Source organism: Bufo gargarizans, chromosome 4 (genome assembly GCF_014858855.1).
Source record: "Bufo gargarizans isolate SCDJY-AF-19 chromosome 4, ASM1485885v1, whole genome shotgun sequence".
Classification (NCBI taxonomy): Eukaryota; Metazoa; Chordata; class Amphibia; order Anura; family Bufonidae; genus Bufo; species Bufo gargarizans.
The window spans coordinates 443703404-443723565 of NC_058083.1; the positions used below are offsets into that span (position 1 = coordinate 443703404).

The window sequence follows — 20162 nt, forward strand, 5'->3', positions numbered from 1 at the left end:
TATACAATGATTTATAAAAATATATATATATATATATATATATATATATATATATATATATATATATATATATATATATATATATATATATATATATATATATATATATAAAGAGTATGTCTATTAACTAACGTCTGATATGTCATAAGATGGGGATCCACATCTAGCCTCACCACTAATTAAACAAAAAAAGGGGGGATTTCGAGGGAATCGGTCAGCAGTTTTAAAGAGGACCTTTCACCGATTATGACACTGTGAACTAAGAATACAGACATGGAGAGCGGCGCCCGGGGATCTCACTGCACTTAATAACCTCCCAGGCTGTGAGCTCTGCAATGCGATTGGCCAGCGCTATAGCAGAACAAGGGCAGACTCCGCCTACTATATCTAAGTGGCCAGAGATACCGGATGGAATAGCGGGAGAATGGAGCGGCGCCCAGGGATAACAGTAAGTGCAGTGAGATCCCCGGGCGCCGCTCTCCATGTTTGTAGTCTTAGTTCACAGTGTCATAATCGGTGAAAGGTCCTCTTTAACCCCTTAAGGACCGAGGACGTACCGGTACGCCCTATTTCCCGAGTCCTTAAGGACCGAGGACGTACCGGTACGTCCTGACTTAAAATCTGCATTCCGGCGCCGCAGGGGTTAATCGGAACGGGACGCCGGCTGAAATCATTCAGCCGGCATCCCGTAACAACGCAGGGGGGGGTCATTGGACCCCCCCCGTATCGGCGATCGCAGAAAACCGCAGGTCAATTCAGACCTGCGGTTTTCTGCGTTTCCGGTCCATTCGGGTGTCCTGTGACCCGATGAACCGGAAAAAGACTGCGATCGGTGGCGTAATTTTACACCACCAATCGCAGTCCGAGGATTTGCAGAGGCGGAGCTGGCCCTGGTGCTGAACGCCGCTGTCCAGGGTGCTGATTGGTGCAGGGGAGAGAGGCGCGAGATTCAAACTTCCTGCGCTCCTCTCTCCCCTCCTCTTCCTGTCCAGCACCCTGACCGTGCAGCATCGTCCAGCACCAGCTCCTGTGTCCCCCTAAATCGGCATCCATCACCCTCCTGCACCCATCGCCACCCAGGTAGGTTAGGGTCAGTGAGGGAGAGGCACCGTTAGGCAGGGAAAGAAGGGAAAAGTTAGAAAAAAAAAAAAAAAAAAAAACACATTTATTCCAAACTTTTTTTTTTTTACAACTTTCAGACCCCAGACCCCACGCCACTTGCCCCCCCCGCATCCCCCCCACCACCAGCCCCCCCCCCCACCCACCAACCCCCTCCCCCCACCACCAGACCCTTCCCCCACCACCACATTTTTTTTTTTCTGCGTGCGCTGACTGGCCGGCACTTTTTAGCGTCCGTCCACTGTTAGCGCATCGCCCGCCCCACCACCCCACCGACCGCTGATCAGCGTTGAACCGCAGATCAGCAAGTTTGAACTTTTTTTTTTTCCTAACACATTTTTTTTGCCTGGACTTTTTAGTACGTGAACACCCGTGCCCCCACACACACGCACATAGAATAAAGGTTTACACGCACGCACATACACACGCACACACACACACCCATGGCCCGCCGGGTGTTCTCAGCCGAGGAGGCATATGCCCAGATTGCCTCCGACTCTGAGAGCCCCAGTGAGGATGAGGATGACCCCACGTTCCTTTTGTCATCCGCATCCTCCTCATCATCATCGGATGACGATGAGCCACCAAGGCAGCGGAGACGCCGCCAGGCGGAGCCAGGGGCCACACATGCTAGGGATCCTGTGGCCCACCCTAGTACGAGCCGCCCTGGGGTTCGTACTGGTTTCCCGGCCCACCAAATAAGTTCACCGGAGCCCCCTGCCGATGAACTTAGCTGGTGTCCCCCAGTGGACTTTGAGCCTGAGATTCCGGATTTCGCTGGCAATCCTGGAATCCAGATTCCCACAGTGGGGTTTACTGAAATAGACTTTTTTAGTTTTTTTTTCAGTAACCCACTGGTGAATTTGATGGTGGAGCAGACGAATCTGTACGCCCAACAGTTCGTCGCTCAAAACCCAGGCTCAGTTTTGGCTAGACCCGGTGGCTGGACGCCGGTCAGTGCAGCCGAGATGAGGACATTTTGGGGCCTCGTGCTGCATATGGGTCTAGTCCAAAAACCCAGTGTCAGGCAATACTGGAGTGGGGACGTCCTATACCAGACCCCACTGTACAGTATGGTCATGACACGTCACCGGTTTGAGGCCATCCGGAAATGTCTGCATTATTCCGATAATGCAGCATGTCCCCCCCCGAGGTGATCCTGCCTATGACCGGCTGTACAAGATACGGCCGGTCATCGATCACTTTGGGGCCACATTTCAGCAGGCCTACGTACCTGGAAGGGAGGTCGCGGTTGATGAGTCTCTCGTTGCGTTCAAGGGGAGACTCAGTTTCCGCCAATACATTCCCACAAAGCGGGCGAGGTATGGCGTGAAGCTATACAAAATTTGTGAGAGTACCTCAGGGTACACTTACAAATTTCGTGTGTACGAGGGGCGAGATTCCCGGATTCAACCACCAGAATGTCCCCCCACTCTGGGTGTTACCGGGAAACTCGTGTGGGACCTTATGTACCCACTGCTGGATAAGGGTTACCACTTGTACGTGGACAACTTTTATACCAGCATTCCCTTGTTCAGGTCCCTTGCCGCCAGATCCACGTTCGCTTGTGGGACCGTGCGGAAAAATCAACGCGGCCTCCCTGCCTACCCCCTCCAGGTACCTATCCCCAGGGGTGAGACCCGTGCACTTACCAGTGGAAACCTGTTGCTGGTCAGGTATAAGGACAAGAGGGATGTCCTTATGCTGTCCACAATCCACGGTAACAGCACCACCCCAGTCCCTGTGCGAGGTACCGCGGCAACGGTCCTCAAGCCCGATTGTATCGTCGACTACAATCGGTATATGGGAGGAGTTGATCTCTCTGATCAAGTCCTCACGCCATATAACGCCATGCGCAAAACCCGGGCATGGTACAAAAAAGTTGCGGTCTACATGGTGCAGGTTGCCATGTACAACTCTTTTGTACTATCCCGAAGCGCTGGCAGCACAGGGACATTCCTCCAATTCTATGAGGCAGTCCTCAAAGACCTGATCTTTTCGGACCGGGAAAGAGCAGGCCGGAGTACCTCGGGAACTGGAGGCGCCCGGATCGTCCCTGGCCAACACTTTCCAGGTGTGGTCCCCCATACTGGAAAGAAGGGACGAACCCAAAAAAAGTGCAGAGTGTGTCACAAGAGGGGGATACGGAAGGACACCACAACTCAATGTGACACGTGCCCCGATCATCCGGGCCTCTGCATTATCGATTGCTTCAGGGAGTATCACACTTCCATGGAGTACTAAATTTTTATAATCCCCAACAGTTCACTAGAGAACATAAAACACTATGGCTCTCAGACTTTGGAGACACGAAAACAATTTTTCTTTCCCCAAAAAATATTAGTTTTAGTGCAGGCATCCTCAAACTGCGGCCCTCCAGATGTTGTAAAACTATAACTCCCAGCATGCCCAGACAACCTACAGCCATCATCAGGGCATGGTGGGAATTGTAGTTTTACAACATCTGGAGGGCCGCAGTTTTAGGATGCCTGCTTAGTGTCTCCAAAGTCTGAGAGCCATACATATTGGGCATCGTCGCGTGCGTAAAAGTCGTCGCTATAAAAATAACTTTTTACCAAACGCCTCGGATGAACGGTGTTAAAAATATAAAATAAAAACGGTGCCAAAACACCTATTTTTGGGCAAAATTTAAATTTAAATCCATTTTGCCGGTAATAAAGCAAGGGTTAACAGCCAAACAAAACTAAACATTTATTGCCCCAATTCTGTAGTTTGCAGAAACACCCCATATGTGGTCGTAAATGGCTATATAGCCGCACGGCAGGGCATAGAACGAAGGGAACTCCATACGGTTTCTGGAAGGCAGATTTTGATGGACAGTTTTTTTTTTTTACACCATGTCCCATTAGAAGCCCCCCCTGATGTAGCCTAGACTAGAAACTCCAAAAAAGTGACCCCATCTAAGAAACTACACCCCTCAAGGTATTCAAAAATTACTTTACAAACTATGTTAACCCTTTAGGTGTTCCACAAAACTAAATAGCGAATGTAGAAACAATTTTAGTATTACATTTTTTTGTTACATTGCCTCAAAAAAGAGTAATATAGAGCAACCAAAAATCTAATTTACCCCAAAAATTGTCCCAAAACAACAACCACCTTATCCCGTAGTTTCCTAGATGGGGTCACTTTTATGGAGTTTCTACTCTAGGGGTGCATCAGGGGGCTTGAAAGGGTACATGGTGTAAATAAACCAGTCCAGCAAAATCTGCCTTCCAAAAACCGTATGGCGTTCCCCTTCTTCTATGTCCTGCCGTTTAGCCAAACAGTAGTTTACGACCACATATGGGGTGTTTTTGCAAACTACAGAATCAGGGCAACCCATTTTGAGTGTTGTTTGGCAGTTAACCCTTGTTTTACTCCTGGAAAAAATTGATTATATTGGAAAATTTTCCAAAAAATAGAAATTTCTAAATTGTTTCTCCATCTGCCATTAACTCTTGTGGAACACCTAAAGGGTTAACAAAGTTTGTAAACCCAGTTTTGAATACCTTGAGGGGTGTACTTTCTTAGATGGAGTCACTTTTTTGAAATTTCTATTCTAGGGGTGCAACAGGGGGCTTCAAATGGGACATGGTATAAACAAAACCAGTCCTGCAAAATCTGCCTTCCAAAACCCATATGGTGTTCCCCTCCTTCTATGTGCTACCGTTCGGCCAAACAGTAGTTTACGACCACATATGGGGTGTTTTTGCAAACTACAGAATCAGGGCAACCCATTTTGAGTGTTGTTTGGCAGTTAACCCTTGTTTTACTCCTGGAAAAAATTGATTATATTGGAAAATTTTCCAAAAAATAGAAATTTCAAAATTGTTTCTCCATCTGCCATTAACTCTTGTGGAACACCTAAAGGGTTAACAAAGTTTGTAAACCCAGTTTTGAATACCTTGAGGGGTGTACTTTCTTAGATGGAGTCACTTTTTTGAAATTTCTATTCTAGGGGTGCAACAGGGGGCTTCAAATGGGACATGGTATAAACAAAACCAGTCCTGCAAAATCTGCCTTCCAAAACCCATATGGTGTTCCCCTCCTTCTATGTGCTACCGTTCGGCCAAACAGTAGTTTACGACCACATATGGGGTGTTTCTGCAAACTACAGATTCAGGGCAACCCATTTTGAGTGTTGTTTGGCAGTTAACCCTTGTTTTACTCCTGGAAAAAATTGATTATATTGGAAAATTTTCCAAAAAATAGAAATTTCAAAATTGTTTCTCCATCTGCCATTAACTCTTGTGGAACACCTAAAGGGTTAACAAAGTTTGTAAACCCAGTTTTGAATACCTTGAGGGGTGTACTTTCTTAGATGGAGTCACTTTTTTGAAATTTCTATTCTAGGGGTGCAACAGGGGGCTTCAAATGGGACATGGTATAAACAAAACCAGTCCTGCAAAATCTGCCTTCCAAAACCCATATGGTGTTCCCCTCCTTCTATGTGCTACCGTTCGGCCAAACAGTAGTTTACGACCACATATGGGGTGTTTCTGCAAACTACAGAATCAGGGCAACCCATTTTGAGTGTTGTTTGGCAGTTAACCCTTGTTTTACTCCTGGAAAAAATTGATTATATTGGAAAATTTTCCAAAAAATAGAAATTTCAAAATTGTTTCTCCATCTGCCATTAACTCTTGTGGAACACCTAAAGGGTTAACAAAGTTTGTAAACCCAGTTTTGAATACCTTGAGGGGTGTACTTTCTTAGATGGAGTCACTTTTTTGAAATTTCTATTCTAGGGGTGCAACAGGGGGCTTCAAATGGGACATGGTATAAACAAAACCAGTCCTGCAAAATCTGCCTTCCAAAACCCATATGGTGTTCCCCTCCTTCTATGTGCTACCGTTCGGCCAAACAGTAGTTTACGACCACATATGGGGTGTTTCTGCAAACTACAGAATCAGGGCAACCCATTTTGAGTGTTGTTTGGCAGTTAACCCTTGTTTTACTCCTGGAAAAAGGAGATTTTTGTATAACTTACCAGTTAAATCTCTTTCTCGCTCTTCCTTGGGGGACACAGACCTTGGGTATAGCTCAGCTCCCTAGGAGGCGTGACACTAAGTAAAACTGTTAAGCCCCTCCTCCATCAGCTATACCCTCAGCCTGGAGATAGAGGCTACCAGTTGCGTGTCCAAGTAGTGAAAGGATAACAACCAATAACGGAAACAACCAGCCAGCAACCCAACGGGGCGCCAGACCATAACCCTGTAACAAAACACAGAAGGGTGGGTGCTGTGTCCCCCAAGGAAGAGCGAGAAAGAGATTTAACTGGTAAGTTATACAAAAATCTCCTTTTCTCGCCCATTTTCCTTGGGGGACACAGACCTTGGGACGTTCAAGAGCAGTCCAAGAAGGGAGGGACCACAAACCCAAGGCGGACCACCACCGGAGCATCAGGAAACCGCTGCCTGCAAAACCAGGCGGCCCAAAGCAGCATCCGCTGATGCATGCGTATGCACTCTATAGAACCTTGTGAAAGTGTGCAGAGAGGACCAAGTGGCTGCTTTGCACAACTGTTCAGCCGAGGCCCGATGCCTCTGCGCCCAGGAAGCTCCGACTGCTCTGGTGGAATGAGCAGTGACGCTGAAAGGCGGAGCTCTACCCTTGGCTCGATAAGCCTCAGACACCGCCAGTTTAATGAAACGGGCAATAGCCACCTTGGAGACCGCCAAACCCTTGCGCGAACCCTCCGGAACCACAAACAGGGAGTCCGTGCGCCGAAAGGATCCGGTGACCTCCAGATAAATCTTCAACGCCCTGACCACATCCAGACGGTGCAGTTCCCGTTCTCTGGGGTGGGAAGGAGAGGGACAGAGCGACGGAAGGACGATGTCCTCATTGATGTGAAAGGCGGAGACCACCTTTGGCAGGAAGGACAGGGACAGGCCGAAGCACAACCTTATCCTGGTGGAAGATCAGGAAAGGTTCGGAGCAAGAAAGAGCCGCCTAACTCCGACACCCGTCGGAGAGATGTGATGGCCACAAGAAAAATGACCTTGCAGGACAGAAGGCGAAGGGAGACCTCCCGTAAAGGCTCGAAGGGGGCTGATTGGAGCGCCGAGAGCACCACATTCAGGTCCCAGGATGGAACTGGAGGGCGGTACGGCGGAACAGAGTGAGCCACCCCTTGTAAGAAGGTCTTAATTGGCCCCAGAGGGGCCAGGGGACGCTGGAGAAGAATAGACAGCGCCGAAATCTGTCCCTTCAGAGAACTGAGGCTCAGCCCCAGGTCCAGACCCGACTGGAGGAAGGACAGGATCGTGGGAAGAGAAAACCGGAGAGGTGGGATGCTCCGGGACTCACAGAACCCCAGATAGGACCTCCAAACCCGATAGTAGATCCTAGAGGACACGGGCTTACGAGCACGGATCATGGTGCGGACTACGTCCGCGGAGAAACCCCGTCGCGTTAAGACGGCGGTCTCAATAGCCACGCCGTCAAACGTAGCGAGCCTAAATGCTCGTGGAAGATCGGTCCCTGAGAGAGAAGGTCTTCCCTGGAGGGCAGTGGCCACGGTGCGTCTGCCAACAGCAACATTAGGTCGGCGTACCAAGACCGGCGGGGCCAATCCGGGGCGATCAGAATCGCGGGAACGCCCTCTGCCGCGATCCTCCGAAGAACCCGTGGCAGGAGGGGGAAAGTAGGAAAGACGTACAGAAGGGAGAATTCGCGCCACGGAAGGACGAGCGCGTCGGCGCCGTACGCCTTCGGGTCCCGTGCCCTGGCCAGGTATCGGGGGACCTTGTGGTTGAATTTGGAAGCCATGAGGTCCACGTCGGGGCGACCCCAGCGAAGACAAAGGGCTGCGAACACCTCTGGGTGCAGGGACCATTCTCCCGGGTCGATGGTGGACCGGCTCAGGAAATCCGCCGCCCAGTTGTCCACCCCCGGGATGTAAATTGCGGATAAGGCCGGCACATGCGCCTCCGCCCAGAGGAGAATGAGGGTCACCTCTTGCATCGCTGCAGCGCTGCGAGTGCCTCCCTGATGGTTTATGTATGCCACAGCCGTGGCATTGTCCGATTGGATCCGAACAGGGTGGCCCCTCAGTAGATGGGTCCAGTGTCTGAGGGACAGAAGAATCGCCCTCAGTTCCAGAATATTGATTGGAAGTCTGGACTCCGATAGAGACCAAACGCCCTGGACGGACCGGGGAGGGAAAACCCCCCCCCACCCCCGTAAGCTGGCATCGGTGGTAATCACCAGCCAGTTCAGTGGGAGGAAGGACCTCCCCCGTAGAGGGATATGCAACCACCAGCTGAGGGAAGCCCGAGCCAGGGGAGGCAGAAGAAAGGTCCTGTCCAGACTCCTCGGTGATTTGTCCCAGGCCGACAGAATTGCCCTCTGAAAGGTGCGGGATCGGAATTGTGCGAACGGCACCGCTTCGAAACAGGCAACCATCTTCCCCAACAACCGCATGCTGGATCTGAGGGAAGGGCGGTGATGACGGAGGAGACTGCGAACAGACCCGCAAAGGGCCAGACGCTTGTCCGACGGAAGGCGGACCTCCGCCAACTCCGTATCCAGGAGCATCCCCAGGAAGATCAGCCGTCTGGAGGGGGTAAGAGAAGACTTGGGGTGGTTGATGATCCAACCGAACCGCGTCAGGGTCTCCAGAGTGAGTCCCACACTGCCGGATGCCTGAGAGAAGGAGGGTGCCTTGACCAAGATGTCGTCCAAGTAAGGGAGAAGAAAAACACTTCTTGAACGCAGAAGGGCCAAGACAGGGGCCAGGACCTTGGTGAATACTCGAGGAGCCGTCGCCAGACCAAAGGGAAGGGCGACGAATTGGAAGTGATCGTCCCCCACCGCGAAGCGCAGGAAGCGGTGATGACATGGAGCAACCGGAACGTGGAGGATATGCATCCTGAACGTCGATTGAGGCCATGAAATCCCCTCTTTCCAGGGAGGCCACTGCGGACCTGAGAGACTCCATCCGGAATCTCTGCAGTCGGAGAAAACGGTTCAGGCGCTTTAGGTCCAAGATCGGTCGCACTGAGCCTTCCTTCTTGGGAACCACAAAGAGGTTCGAGTAGAACCCCCTGAACCTTTCCGTCGGAGGCACGGGGGCGACGACACCCTTGTCCATTAGAGAGCGAATGGCCGTGAAGAAGGCGGCCGCTCGTACGGGATCCCGCGGAGGACGGGACCGGAAAAAAACGGTCTGGCGGAATGGACGCAAATTCGATCTTGTATCCGCAAGATACAATCTCGAGCGCCCATGCGTCTGAGATGTGGGCCCGCCATACGTTCCTGAACAGTAGAAGGCGGCCCCCCACCCGGGTGGGTGGGGGCGCACCTTCAGGCAGAGGGCTGCTGGCCTGAGGGAGCCCGTGTGGGCTGGGGCTTGCGCCAGGTAGATTGCGTCCGAAAAAACGGCTTCTTGCGTCTATCCTGGGCTGGGCCAGAGGAAGAATAACCGGCCGCGGGTCTAGACCCGGTGGGCTTGCGAAAGGACCGAAAACGGGACGAACCAGCGCGACCGCGGGGGGCGCCCCTCGGCCTGGACTGGGGGAGGTGAGTACTCTTCCCACCCGTGGCCTCAGATATAAGTTCGTCCAGACGGGTTCCGAACAAGCGGGAACCCGAGAACTGGTAGGCCAGCCAAAGAGCGTTTGGAAGCGGCGTCCGCCGCCCAAACCTTCAGCCAGAGTTCCCTCCTGACAGAAACTGCCAGGGCAGAGGAACGGGCAATGAGGGCACCCGCATCAAGAGAGGCCTCACAGACAAATTTTCCGGCCTGGACAATTAGTTGGGCTAAGGGACGGAGGTCCTGTAGAGGGACGTCCGACCCTAACTCCCGTTCCAGTTGCAAACCCCATTCAGAGACCGCTTTACCAGCCCAGGCGGAGGCAAAGACCGGTCTAAGGGCCGAACCAGAGGCAGTAAATATGGCCTTGGAGAGGGATTCCGTACGACGGTCCTCAGCAGACTGGAGGGAAGATCCGTCTTGTACAGGAATAGTAGTGCTTTTGGACAGGCGAGCCACGGGAGGATCAACCTTAGGCGGGGACGTCCACGTGGTCACAGAATCCGCTGGAAAGGGATAACAAATGTCCAGCTTTTTGGGTGTAACAAAGCGGACGTTAGGCCGGGTCCAAGCCTTGGACACCACAGAAGAAAAATCTGCGTGGATGGGAAAGACCTTGGAGGCCTGTCTGGGGCGAAGAAAGGACACGCCGGCCTGTTCAGAGTTGGGGGGGTCATCGTGTATGTGAAAGGTATCACGGATGCTAGTGATAAGATGCCCCACCGCGGACGCCAATTTGGACGGAAGCTCTGAGTCCATGTCCACGTCCGAATCCGCCAGTTCTCCCTCAGAAAGCGTATCCCTTTGAGAGGATAGACTTGACTGAGCTCGCACGCATGGCGGAGAGAGCGAAGCATCTGGAGAAGATGTGCGCTCAACCCTTGAACGTTTCTGAATATGCCGGGCCCTGGAAGATTCGCTGGGAGGCAGGGAATCAGTGGGGGCGGCAGAAACGGTAGTCCCAGCGGGTGCGACAGGGATTGTGGCAGCCTGCGGGAGAGGCGGTCTATCCACGAGACGGCCCACTACGTGTGTAAGGCTTTCCACCGCCTGAGACAGAGACCTAGCCCAGTCAGGGGGTTCAGAGGCACCGGGGGGCGCAGCGGGAAGCGGGCCCTGCACCGGGGCCTGACATGCAAGGCAATGCGGCTCAGATTGCCCCCGCGGAAAAAGTTCCTTACAGGCGGTACAGGCATGGTACCAGGGTTTGGGGGCACCCGTGGGATCTGACATGCTGAAAAAGTGGTCGTACCTCAATACAGAGACCACAAGTATAGCAGCTATGACCAGGAGGGTTAGGAGAGGGTTAACTGTCCTACCAGTGCCTCAGAAGAACGTCAGGAGTAGAGAGGATCAGCAGCAGCTGCAGCAGCAGCAGCAGCAGCAGCAGCAGGGAGCAGCAAACAGCAGAGAGCCTGCAGATAGCGCCCACAGAAGCCGAGCGATACACCAGGTGCTCAGAGTCCCCCACGTGTCCCAGCTTCCTGTCTAGGAGTGAGGAAACGCGGGAAGAATTCAGCAGAAGCGCGGGGAACAAGCTCCGCCCCCTCCAGCGCTTGAAATGTCTCCTGTGAAGGAGAACCTAACTCCGCCCCCAAAATGGCGCGCGCGCGCGTAAGCCACGCCCCCTGCTGCCGAAAAACCTCGCAGGGCTAAGAAGAAGCAGGGTGCCATGAAATAAAGGGCCCGCAGGCCCCAAGAGTGCGGCGATTATTCCCAGGTGGGTGACCTTCTGCCACCATTGTCCCCTGCCCCGCCGATGCCGATATGGTCATGTCGGGCATAAGCCCCGCCCCCCGTTCGGAACGGAGCGGGCGGCGGCGGGAGGGAGAGAGGGAGAGATCAGCCGACTTGAAGAGTAGCCTGAAAATGGGGGAAAACGGCGTGGGGGTGCAGGATACACGGAGGAGAGCTGGGGAGGGTCTGCTGGAGCGCTCAGAATGAGCGACCACGGGTGCCCCCCTTCAAACCCAGAGGGGTACATGCTTGCCGATAGGGACAGGGTATGGGCTGGAAAAGCCATCTCACCTGTCTTCACCCTCAGTTCCTTCCAGCAGGGTCGCCCCTTCAGCTACTGGCACCGCAGTGGCAGGAAGCTGGGAGAGGGGCTTTGCGTGCGGGCGACCCCCTAGCTGGCGGGATGTAGGGGAGCCATTGCTGCCCAGATCCTCCTATTGCTTCTGTGGGGGAGGCAGCAGTGCAGATAAGTTGGCACTGGCGCAGCTCACCCCGGGAGAGCAGAGAGGCCCAATGCGTCTCTGGTATCTCTAGGAAAAAACAAAAATAAAATAAAATTACAACAAGGAGAAAACAGCCCTGCAGTAGCAGGGAGTGTCTTGCCTCCTTGGACACTAAGCTAAAACTGGTAGCCTCTATCTCCAGGCTGAGGGTATAGCTGATGGAGGAGGGGCTTAACAGTTTTACTTAGTGTCACGCCTCCTAGGGAGCTGAGCTATACCCAAGGTCTGTGTCCCCCAAGGAAAATGGGCGAGAAAAATTGATTATATTGGAAAATTTTCCAAAAAATAGAAATTTCAAAATTGTTTCTCCATCTGCCATCAACTCTTGTGGAAGACCTAAAGGGTTAATAAAGTTTGAAAAAACAGTTTTGAATACCTTGAGGGGTGTAGTTTCTAGAATGGGGTCATTTTTGGGAGGTTTCTATTATCTAAGCCTCACAATATGACTGCAAACCTGAACTGGTCCATAAAAAGTGGGATTTTGAAGATTTCTCAAAAATTTCAAATTTTGCTTCTAAACTTCTAAGCATTGTAACATCCCCAAAAAATAAAATATCATTCCCAAAACAATTCAAACATGAAGTAGACATATGGGGAATGTAAAGTCATCACAATTTTTGGGGGTATTACTATGTATTACAGAAGTAGAGAAACTGAAACTTTGAAATTTGCTAATTTTTCAAAATTTTTGGTAAAAAATGTATTTTTTTATGCAAAAAAATTAACTTTTTTGACCCAATTTTAGCAGTGTCATGAAGTACAATATGTGACGAAAAAACAATCTCAGAACGGCCTGGGTAAGTCGAAGCGTTTTAAAGTTATGAGCACTTAAAGTGACACTGGTCAGATTTGCAAAAAATGGCCTGGTCCTTAAGGTGAAAATGAGCCTGGTCCTTAAGGGGTTAAGCATGCTAAGCATATATTTTGTTATTATTATCAGGATCAGTGATAATATGAAGTTTTATTCTTTTAGACACTGCTCTTTAAGTGCCCAAGAGGCGAAGCTTCACCGTGAAATGTTTTCTGCATTGAAATGCTTCACAGCCCCTCCCCCACTGCTATGCATGACAGCTGTAGTGGTCTCCTGGTTGGATGTTACAGCTGTCACTCCGAGTAGAGGGGAGAGGCCGTCAAGCAGCTTAAAGCACAGAGCAAAGCTTTAATTATCAGGAGTAGTGTGAATATGAAGTTTTATTCTAGCAGCTTCTGCCCCATAAAGGGAATCTGGCAGTGACCTCCCTATAATTTGTTTGCACAGACAAATAGCTGTGGCTCACCTGATTAAAATGCTATTTTTCTTTTCTAGATCCGAGGCTCGGTTACCAAGGTATGATATTTTTTCTTAATATACAAATTATGCTTTTGGTGCAATGGTGAGGCGTCACCATTGCTTTTGCTGCCCCCATGCTCTGCTCCTTTCTGTGACCAATCCCTCCCGCTCTGCTTTAGGGCCGTTTCACACGAGCGGATGCCGTGCGTGGCATCCGCTCCGTGAAAGAGTGCCAAGACCCGCTGCAGACTGCAGAGGCACGGAGTATTAACATGACTGTTAATGCTCCGTGCCTCTCTGTGATCGCTTTACTACGAAATCACAGTGACAACTGTGATTTCGTAGTAAAGCGATCACAGAGAGGCACGGAGCATTAACAGTCATGTTAATACTCCGTGCCTCTGCAGTCTGCAGCGGGTCTTGGCACTCTTTCACGGAGCGGATGCCACGCACGGCATCCGCTCGTGTGAAACGGCCCTTAATTGACAGGGCCAAGCAGAGGCAAAGCAGCAAGGGAGGGGATGGCCACAGAAAGGAGTGTACCTTGGGTGCAACAAGAGCAATGGTGTGATGCCCTCATTACTCAAGAGACCCAATTTGCATATTAAGGAATAAAATCATGACTCAGGAACGGAGCCTCAGTTTAACATTTTTGTAATCAGGTGAACTACAGCTATGTGTGTGTCTATGCAAACTGTTGGAAAGGGAGAGATTTTCTTTAAGGTGCACAAGCTTGTAGAATAAAATCCTCATATTCACGCTACTCCTGATAATAAAAGCTGAATAAAAGGTATGTTTGTACTGTTCTCCTTGGCCCCTAGTCAAAACTGCTCCCTTTCAGCCCTCCACATGTCTGAAATGAAGAGACGGCTGACAAACGTCCAAGCACTGCTTAGGGAGACCATACATTTTACATCGCTCAGGCCAAAAGGTCTCTAAGGTTTTTGGGCAGCTTTAATTGAATCAAGGGGTAGGAGTCTATGAACAGAGGATACCAGAACTGACTTAACTACCTATCCATAGAATAGGTAAAAAACAGGGTCTACTTTGATCACTGCCGGGGGGGGGGAAGGGGGGCCCCCGAGGACCCTGATCCTTCTCCTCACTGCAAGACTGCTTGGTTTAAATGGAGTGACAGCTGAACATGTGCTCTCCTGTGTCTGGGGGGCTGAAAAAGCTGCTGAGCACTGTAGGTGGCTGCCCCCGTCAGGCCCATAGACACTGAATAGAAGGGCAGGGTGCATGCTCGACCGCTCCCCCATTCAAACTCTTCCTCACCGCTATCATACAGCTACGTGGAATGAGGGACTTGTGAAGGTGCGTGTTTTAGTGACCAGGCGTGTATGTGGATAGGTGATAAAAGTCTTCAGATCTTCACCCTGCAGGCCCCCTAGTACACCATCACTGCCAGTACTGTAAAGTAGCCTGCCCAGGCTCATCAGAAAGCTCACGGGTGTGAGGAAATAATTCCAACAACATATTAAGGAGCTGCCAGATACGCACCTCCATACTAGATAGATAGGGTCAGGGATCAGCAGCCTCCGGCACTCCAGCTCTTCTGAAACTGCAACTCCCAGAATCCTACTTTCACTTCCATGGGAAGTGTGCATGTTGGGAGTTGTAGTTTCACAGCTGGAGTACTGAAGGTGGCGGATCCCTGGTCTAGGTGAAGCCTGTGGCCATATCCTGTACTGATAGGCTCTTACCTTTACTACAGCACATCCATCTGCAAACCGGGCGAACTTCCCCGAAGCTATTTCCAACTTCCTGAGGGCAAAAAAAATATATAATTAATAAATAAATATTTCTCAGCAAATCCTAAAATTATATGCTAAATAATAAGCCTCACAAAAGAGTTTTCCATCCTCATAGGTAAGTTCTCCCTAAAACAGTGCCAAACTGAGGAGCACATGACCTGACCGCCACCATTCACTACAGATCTTTACTATGTCGCACGGTTCTAGAAATATTTTATTATGTTTATTCATTTGTTAAAGACATCCTTCCACATCCTTACAAACACCATTCCTTCTGAGAAAGAACAAGTGCGTCTTTGCTCATTGCCGTGAATGGGAGCCAATGAAACTGTTTCCACGATCAGTGTGTTAGGACATGCTATAGAACACACTTTGGGGGTGAACACCCTTAAAGGGGCTGTCTCACTTCAGTAAGTGGCATGTATCAGGTAGAGAACGTTAATACAAGGCACTTACTAATGCATTGTTATTATCCATATTGCCTCCTTTGCTGGCAGGATTCATTTTTCTATCACATTATACACTGCTCGTATCCATGGTTACAGACCACCCTGTAATCCAGCAGCGGTGGTCGTGCTTGCACAATATAGGAAAAAGCACCAGCCTATGTGTGCTCCCATAGTGAGCAAGCACGACCCCCACTGATGAATTGCAGGGTGGTCAGTAACCATGGAAACGAGCAGTGTATAATGTGATGGGAAAATGAATCCAGCCAGCAAAGGAAGCAATATGGATAATAACAATACATTAGTAAGCAGCTTGTATTAACGTTCTCTACATGATAAATGCCACTTACTGGAGTGAGACGACCCCTTTAAGACTTGGGGGGAGAGTTATCAAAAGTGGTGTAAAGGAAAACGGGCTTAGTTGCCCACAGCCACCAATCTGATGGATCCTTTCATTTCCTGAAGGAGCTGTGAAAAATTAAAATGGGAAGCTGATGGGTTGATACGAGAAACTTAGATAAATCCTTGGCTATCCCAAGGGATGGGATACTGGGAAATGACCAAGATAGTATGGAAACGTCACCACCCCCAACGCTGAAGGATCAGTGAACATGACCAAAATGTCCGCACAGTTCCAAAGTCCTGTCCATGGAATCAGTCCTACAAAGTGTGAGCGTGTCCTCTGGGCGACATTACTGACCCCTCTGTGGAGTAAAACCTCCTTGTAAGGCCCCATTCACACGACCGTATTTTTGGTCCGCATCCGATCTGCATTTTTTGCGGGTTGGATGCAGACCGATTTCAATGGGTCCACAAAAAATGCGGACAGCACCGCGTGCGCCGTCTACATCCGTACGTCTGTTCCGTGCCATCTGCTAAATTATAGACCATGTCCTATTCTTATCCATTTTGCGGACAGGAATAGGCATTGTTACAAAGGATCTGCAAAAAAAAAAAAAAAAAAAAAACACGGATGCAACACGGACGTCATCCTTATTTTTTGTGGATCCTCATTTTGCAGACCACAAAATACATACAGTCGTGTGAACCCCACCATTATATGTCTGCCAGGTGACCTCCACCGCTGGCTTCATGTACGGCAGTGCACGTTTGCGGCGTAGATCCCCAAAGATGGGACATTTTACACAGCATGGGGATCCTACAACAAGTAAGGCCTCATGCACATGAACGCATTTTTGGTCTGTATCCGATCCAGAGTTTGTGTAGGTTGTAGGTGGCGTATTAACTTCAACGGGGACGCAAAATAAGCGGACCGCACACCGTGGGCTGTCCACGTCCGTATAAAAATAGAATGTGTCCTATTCTTGCCCGTCTCATGGCCAAGAATAGGTCTGTTCTATAAAGCAGGCGTGGCCCGCAAAACAGGCTACGGTCGCGTGCACGGATTAAAGCTAGATTCACACAACCGGACTTTCGGTCAGTGGCCATGTTTATATGGAGCCAACAAAAAATGCGGATGGCACATGGATGTCATCTGTCTGCTGACCACATCCGTGCGGCCATACCGCCAATTACAGAACATGTCCTGTTCTTGTCCGTTTTGCAGGCGAGAACAGGCTTCACTAGAACAAGGCCTGCTGAAAGTGCAGGACGAACACGGGAATTCTCTGTATTTGGCGAATCCGCAATCTGGGGACCAGAAAACAGATCTGGTCACATAAATGTAGCTTTAATGCATGCCCACAGATAGAACCCCGATCCCTGCCACCCAGGTGCTACTGCACTCAGTAAGACACACTGGTGACGAACACGATAACTGCAACAGTCGACTGAGGCTACTTTCACATTAGCGTTTTTTGTGGATCAGTCATGGATCTGCAAAAAACGTTTCCGTTACAATAATACAACCACATGCATCCGTCATGAATGGATCCGGTTGTATTATGTCTTCTATAGCCATGACGGAGCCGTCTTGAACACCATTGTAAGTCAATGGGGGACGGATCCGTTTTCTATTGTGTCAGAAAACTGAGCCGTCCCCATTGACTTACATTGTGTGTCAGGACGGATCCGTTTGCCTCAGTTTAATCAGACGGACAACAGAGCGGAGTGGAGACTGATCGGAGGCAAACTGATGGATTCTGAGCGGATCCTTTACCATTCAGAATGCATTGGGGCAAAACTGATCCGTTTTGGACCGCTTGTGGGAGCCCTTAACGGATCTCAGAAACGGAAAGCCGAAACGCCAGTGTTAAAGTAGCCTAAGAAAACACTGCTACAAAGTCAGAAGAAAAGCCAAAGGGGGATGTTTTTCCCTACACCGCCCCTTCATTTTTGGGATCAGTGGAGATCTGAGCAGTTATGCCCAAACTAGACAGTGATGGAATACCCCACCGATGTGCAATCCCCGTCCAAGAGAGATAAAGCCTCTAAAGACCTGACATGTCTGTATTAGCCGGTAATTCCAGTCCTCGAGAAGTAACAAGTCTGGATCATCTTCTCTTACAACTCTGCGTCGTGCTGTCCCTCTGTTATTCCTCCTAGGAATGTGGGAATGAACTGCACGTCACATTCCCCCGGGTTATAGGGTGCATCTCTGCACCAGTGTAACACGGTCCGACCAGAGCTGACGGTGTCCATATTACTGATCTATCCCCAGGATCCGATGGGTAGGGGTCTGACCCCAGGCACCCCCGCTGATCAGCCATTTGAAGAGGTCACGTGGCCTATGTGCAGCGCAGTCCTATTCTAGTGAATGGATATGCTGGGTATGCTGCCATCAAACAGCTGATCAGCGGGGGTGCCAGGTGGAAGACCCCCACCAATCAGATGCTCATGACATCAATATCAAACCCCTTTAAGCAAGAGGAATGGTAACACTCAGTTGTGGGATGTATTTACACGTTTCCAGTAGGATTAACAGAGGAACACCAGCTGAAAAGTGCTGCGGTATTATCCATGGGGAATACAGCATTTACTAGGAGAGGGGATTGCACTCCAAGCCGTTACCCAGCGTCTCCATAGTGACCTGCCATCCTACAGCACAGAGCCTGTGTCACGTGTCATGCGTTACCTGCCCCCCAGCTCCATACACACGGAGCGGCTAGCTGCCCTCACTGCTCCATACAAGTGTGCCCGGGACCAGGGCAGGACACAGCGCCGCTTCCGCCCCCCGGCCGAGCTCCATGTCCTGCACAGCACTCCGCTCATCACTTCAAACCGGCATCTCAAGGAGGCGGCCATGACAGCTGTCCGTCACCCTCCCCACCACGTGCGCGCTCATTGGCTGGCGCTCCTAGTGACGTCACCACGTCACCGCGCGACTATCCAGTTTCGATTCTCGGGGTCCTGGGAGGAGCCAGTAGAGGTCATTCCGTAGGAGCGGTGACGTCATTGGTTGCCGTTCAAGCTGTGGAGTGCCGCAAGAGGGAGCCCTGGACGTGCAGCGATAAAAAGCAATGGGTTTTTCAGTATGAATTCAACTAGATGGACAGAATACGGAGGTCACTATGAGGCCTCATGCACACGACAGCATTCTTTTGCAGTTTGCAAAAAGGGGTTCCGTGATCCGTGTCCAGACATGAAGGAAAGTAAAAAAAAAAAGTCAAGTTTGCCATGCAAATGATAGGAAAAAAATGGACGCGGACGCGCGGACGACAATCTTGTGTGCCTCCGTGTTTTTTCACGGACCCATTGACTTGAATGGGTCCGCGAACCGTTGTCCGTGAAAAAAATAGGACAGGTCTTATTTTTTTCACGGACTGGAAACACGGATCACGGACGCGGATGACAAACGGTGCATTAGCCGAGTTTTCCACGGACCCATTGAAAGTCAATGGGTCCGCAGAAAATCATGGAAAACGGAACAACGGACACGGTACACAACAACGGTCGTGTGCATGAGGCCTAAGTGTTTTTTCACTGTCAGTGATTTGGCTTCAGTGGTCCGTGTCCGATTTTGCTTCAGTTGTGTTTCCTTGTGTCTTCCTTTTTTTTGTTTGACGGGGAAAAAAAGGAAGGTTAATGAAAAGTGTAATTTTATTGCACCAAGGTCTTGTAGAAAAAAAACGGACGCGGACACAGATGACATACCAGTTGTGCATCTGTTTTTTTGACGGATCCATTGACTTGAATGGGTCCGTCCTCCGTTTTCCACTGACAAGAATAGGACAGGTTATATTTTTTGGACGGACTGGAATCACGGACGCGGAGAAAAAACAAAGGACTATCAGTTTTTTTTTTACAGCTCCATAGAAATGAATGGGACCTCCGCTAAACTGTGAAAAATGACGGAACGGACGCGGATGCACACAACGGTCGTGTGCATAAGGCCTAAGGGCTCGTTCACACGACCGTATATCTTTTTTCAGTGCATTTTGCGGTCCGTTTTTCACGGATCCGTTGTTCCGTTTTTTGTTTTCGCTGTGTTTCCATTTCTGTTCCGTTTTTCCGTATTGCGTATACAGTAATTACATTAAAAACATTGGGCTGGGCATAAAATTTTCAATAGATGGTTCCGCAAAAACGGAACGTATATGGAAGACATACGGATGCATTTCTGTATGTGTTCCATTTTTTTTTGCGGACCCATTGACTTGAATGGAGCCACGGAACATGATTTGCGGGCAATAATAGGACATGTTCTATCTTCCAACGGAACGGAAAAGCGGAAATACGGAAACGGAGAACATTACGTTTTTTTGCGGAACCACTGAAATGAATGGTTCCGTATACAGAACACAAAAAACGTTTGTGTGAACAAGCCCTTAGCTACATGCACACGACCGTTCCGTTTTATCGTGGTCTGCAAAAAACGGAAGCTGCCCG

At 50.0% G+C, this 20162-nt stretch overlaps 1 protein-coding gene across 1 annotated transcript in view; it reads right to left on the reverse strand.

Moving 5' to 3' along the window:
- Positions 1–18605, reverse strand: part of PNPT1 (polyribonucleotide nucleotidyltransferase 1) — a 76133-nt gene extending 57528 nt beyond the window's left edge. Inside the window, exons 1-2 of the mRNA XM_044289417.1 lie at positions 18409–18605; positions 14878–14938 (exon numbers count right to left, since the gene is read on the reverse strand). Coding sequence (XP_044145352.1) covers positions 14878–14938; positions 18409–18578 — 231 coding nt within the window. The 5' untranslated portion in view covers positions 18579–18605. The remainder of the gene's footprint in view (positions 1–14877; positions 14939–18408) is intronic.
- Between the last annotated feature and the right edge of the window lie 1557 nt (positions 18606–20162).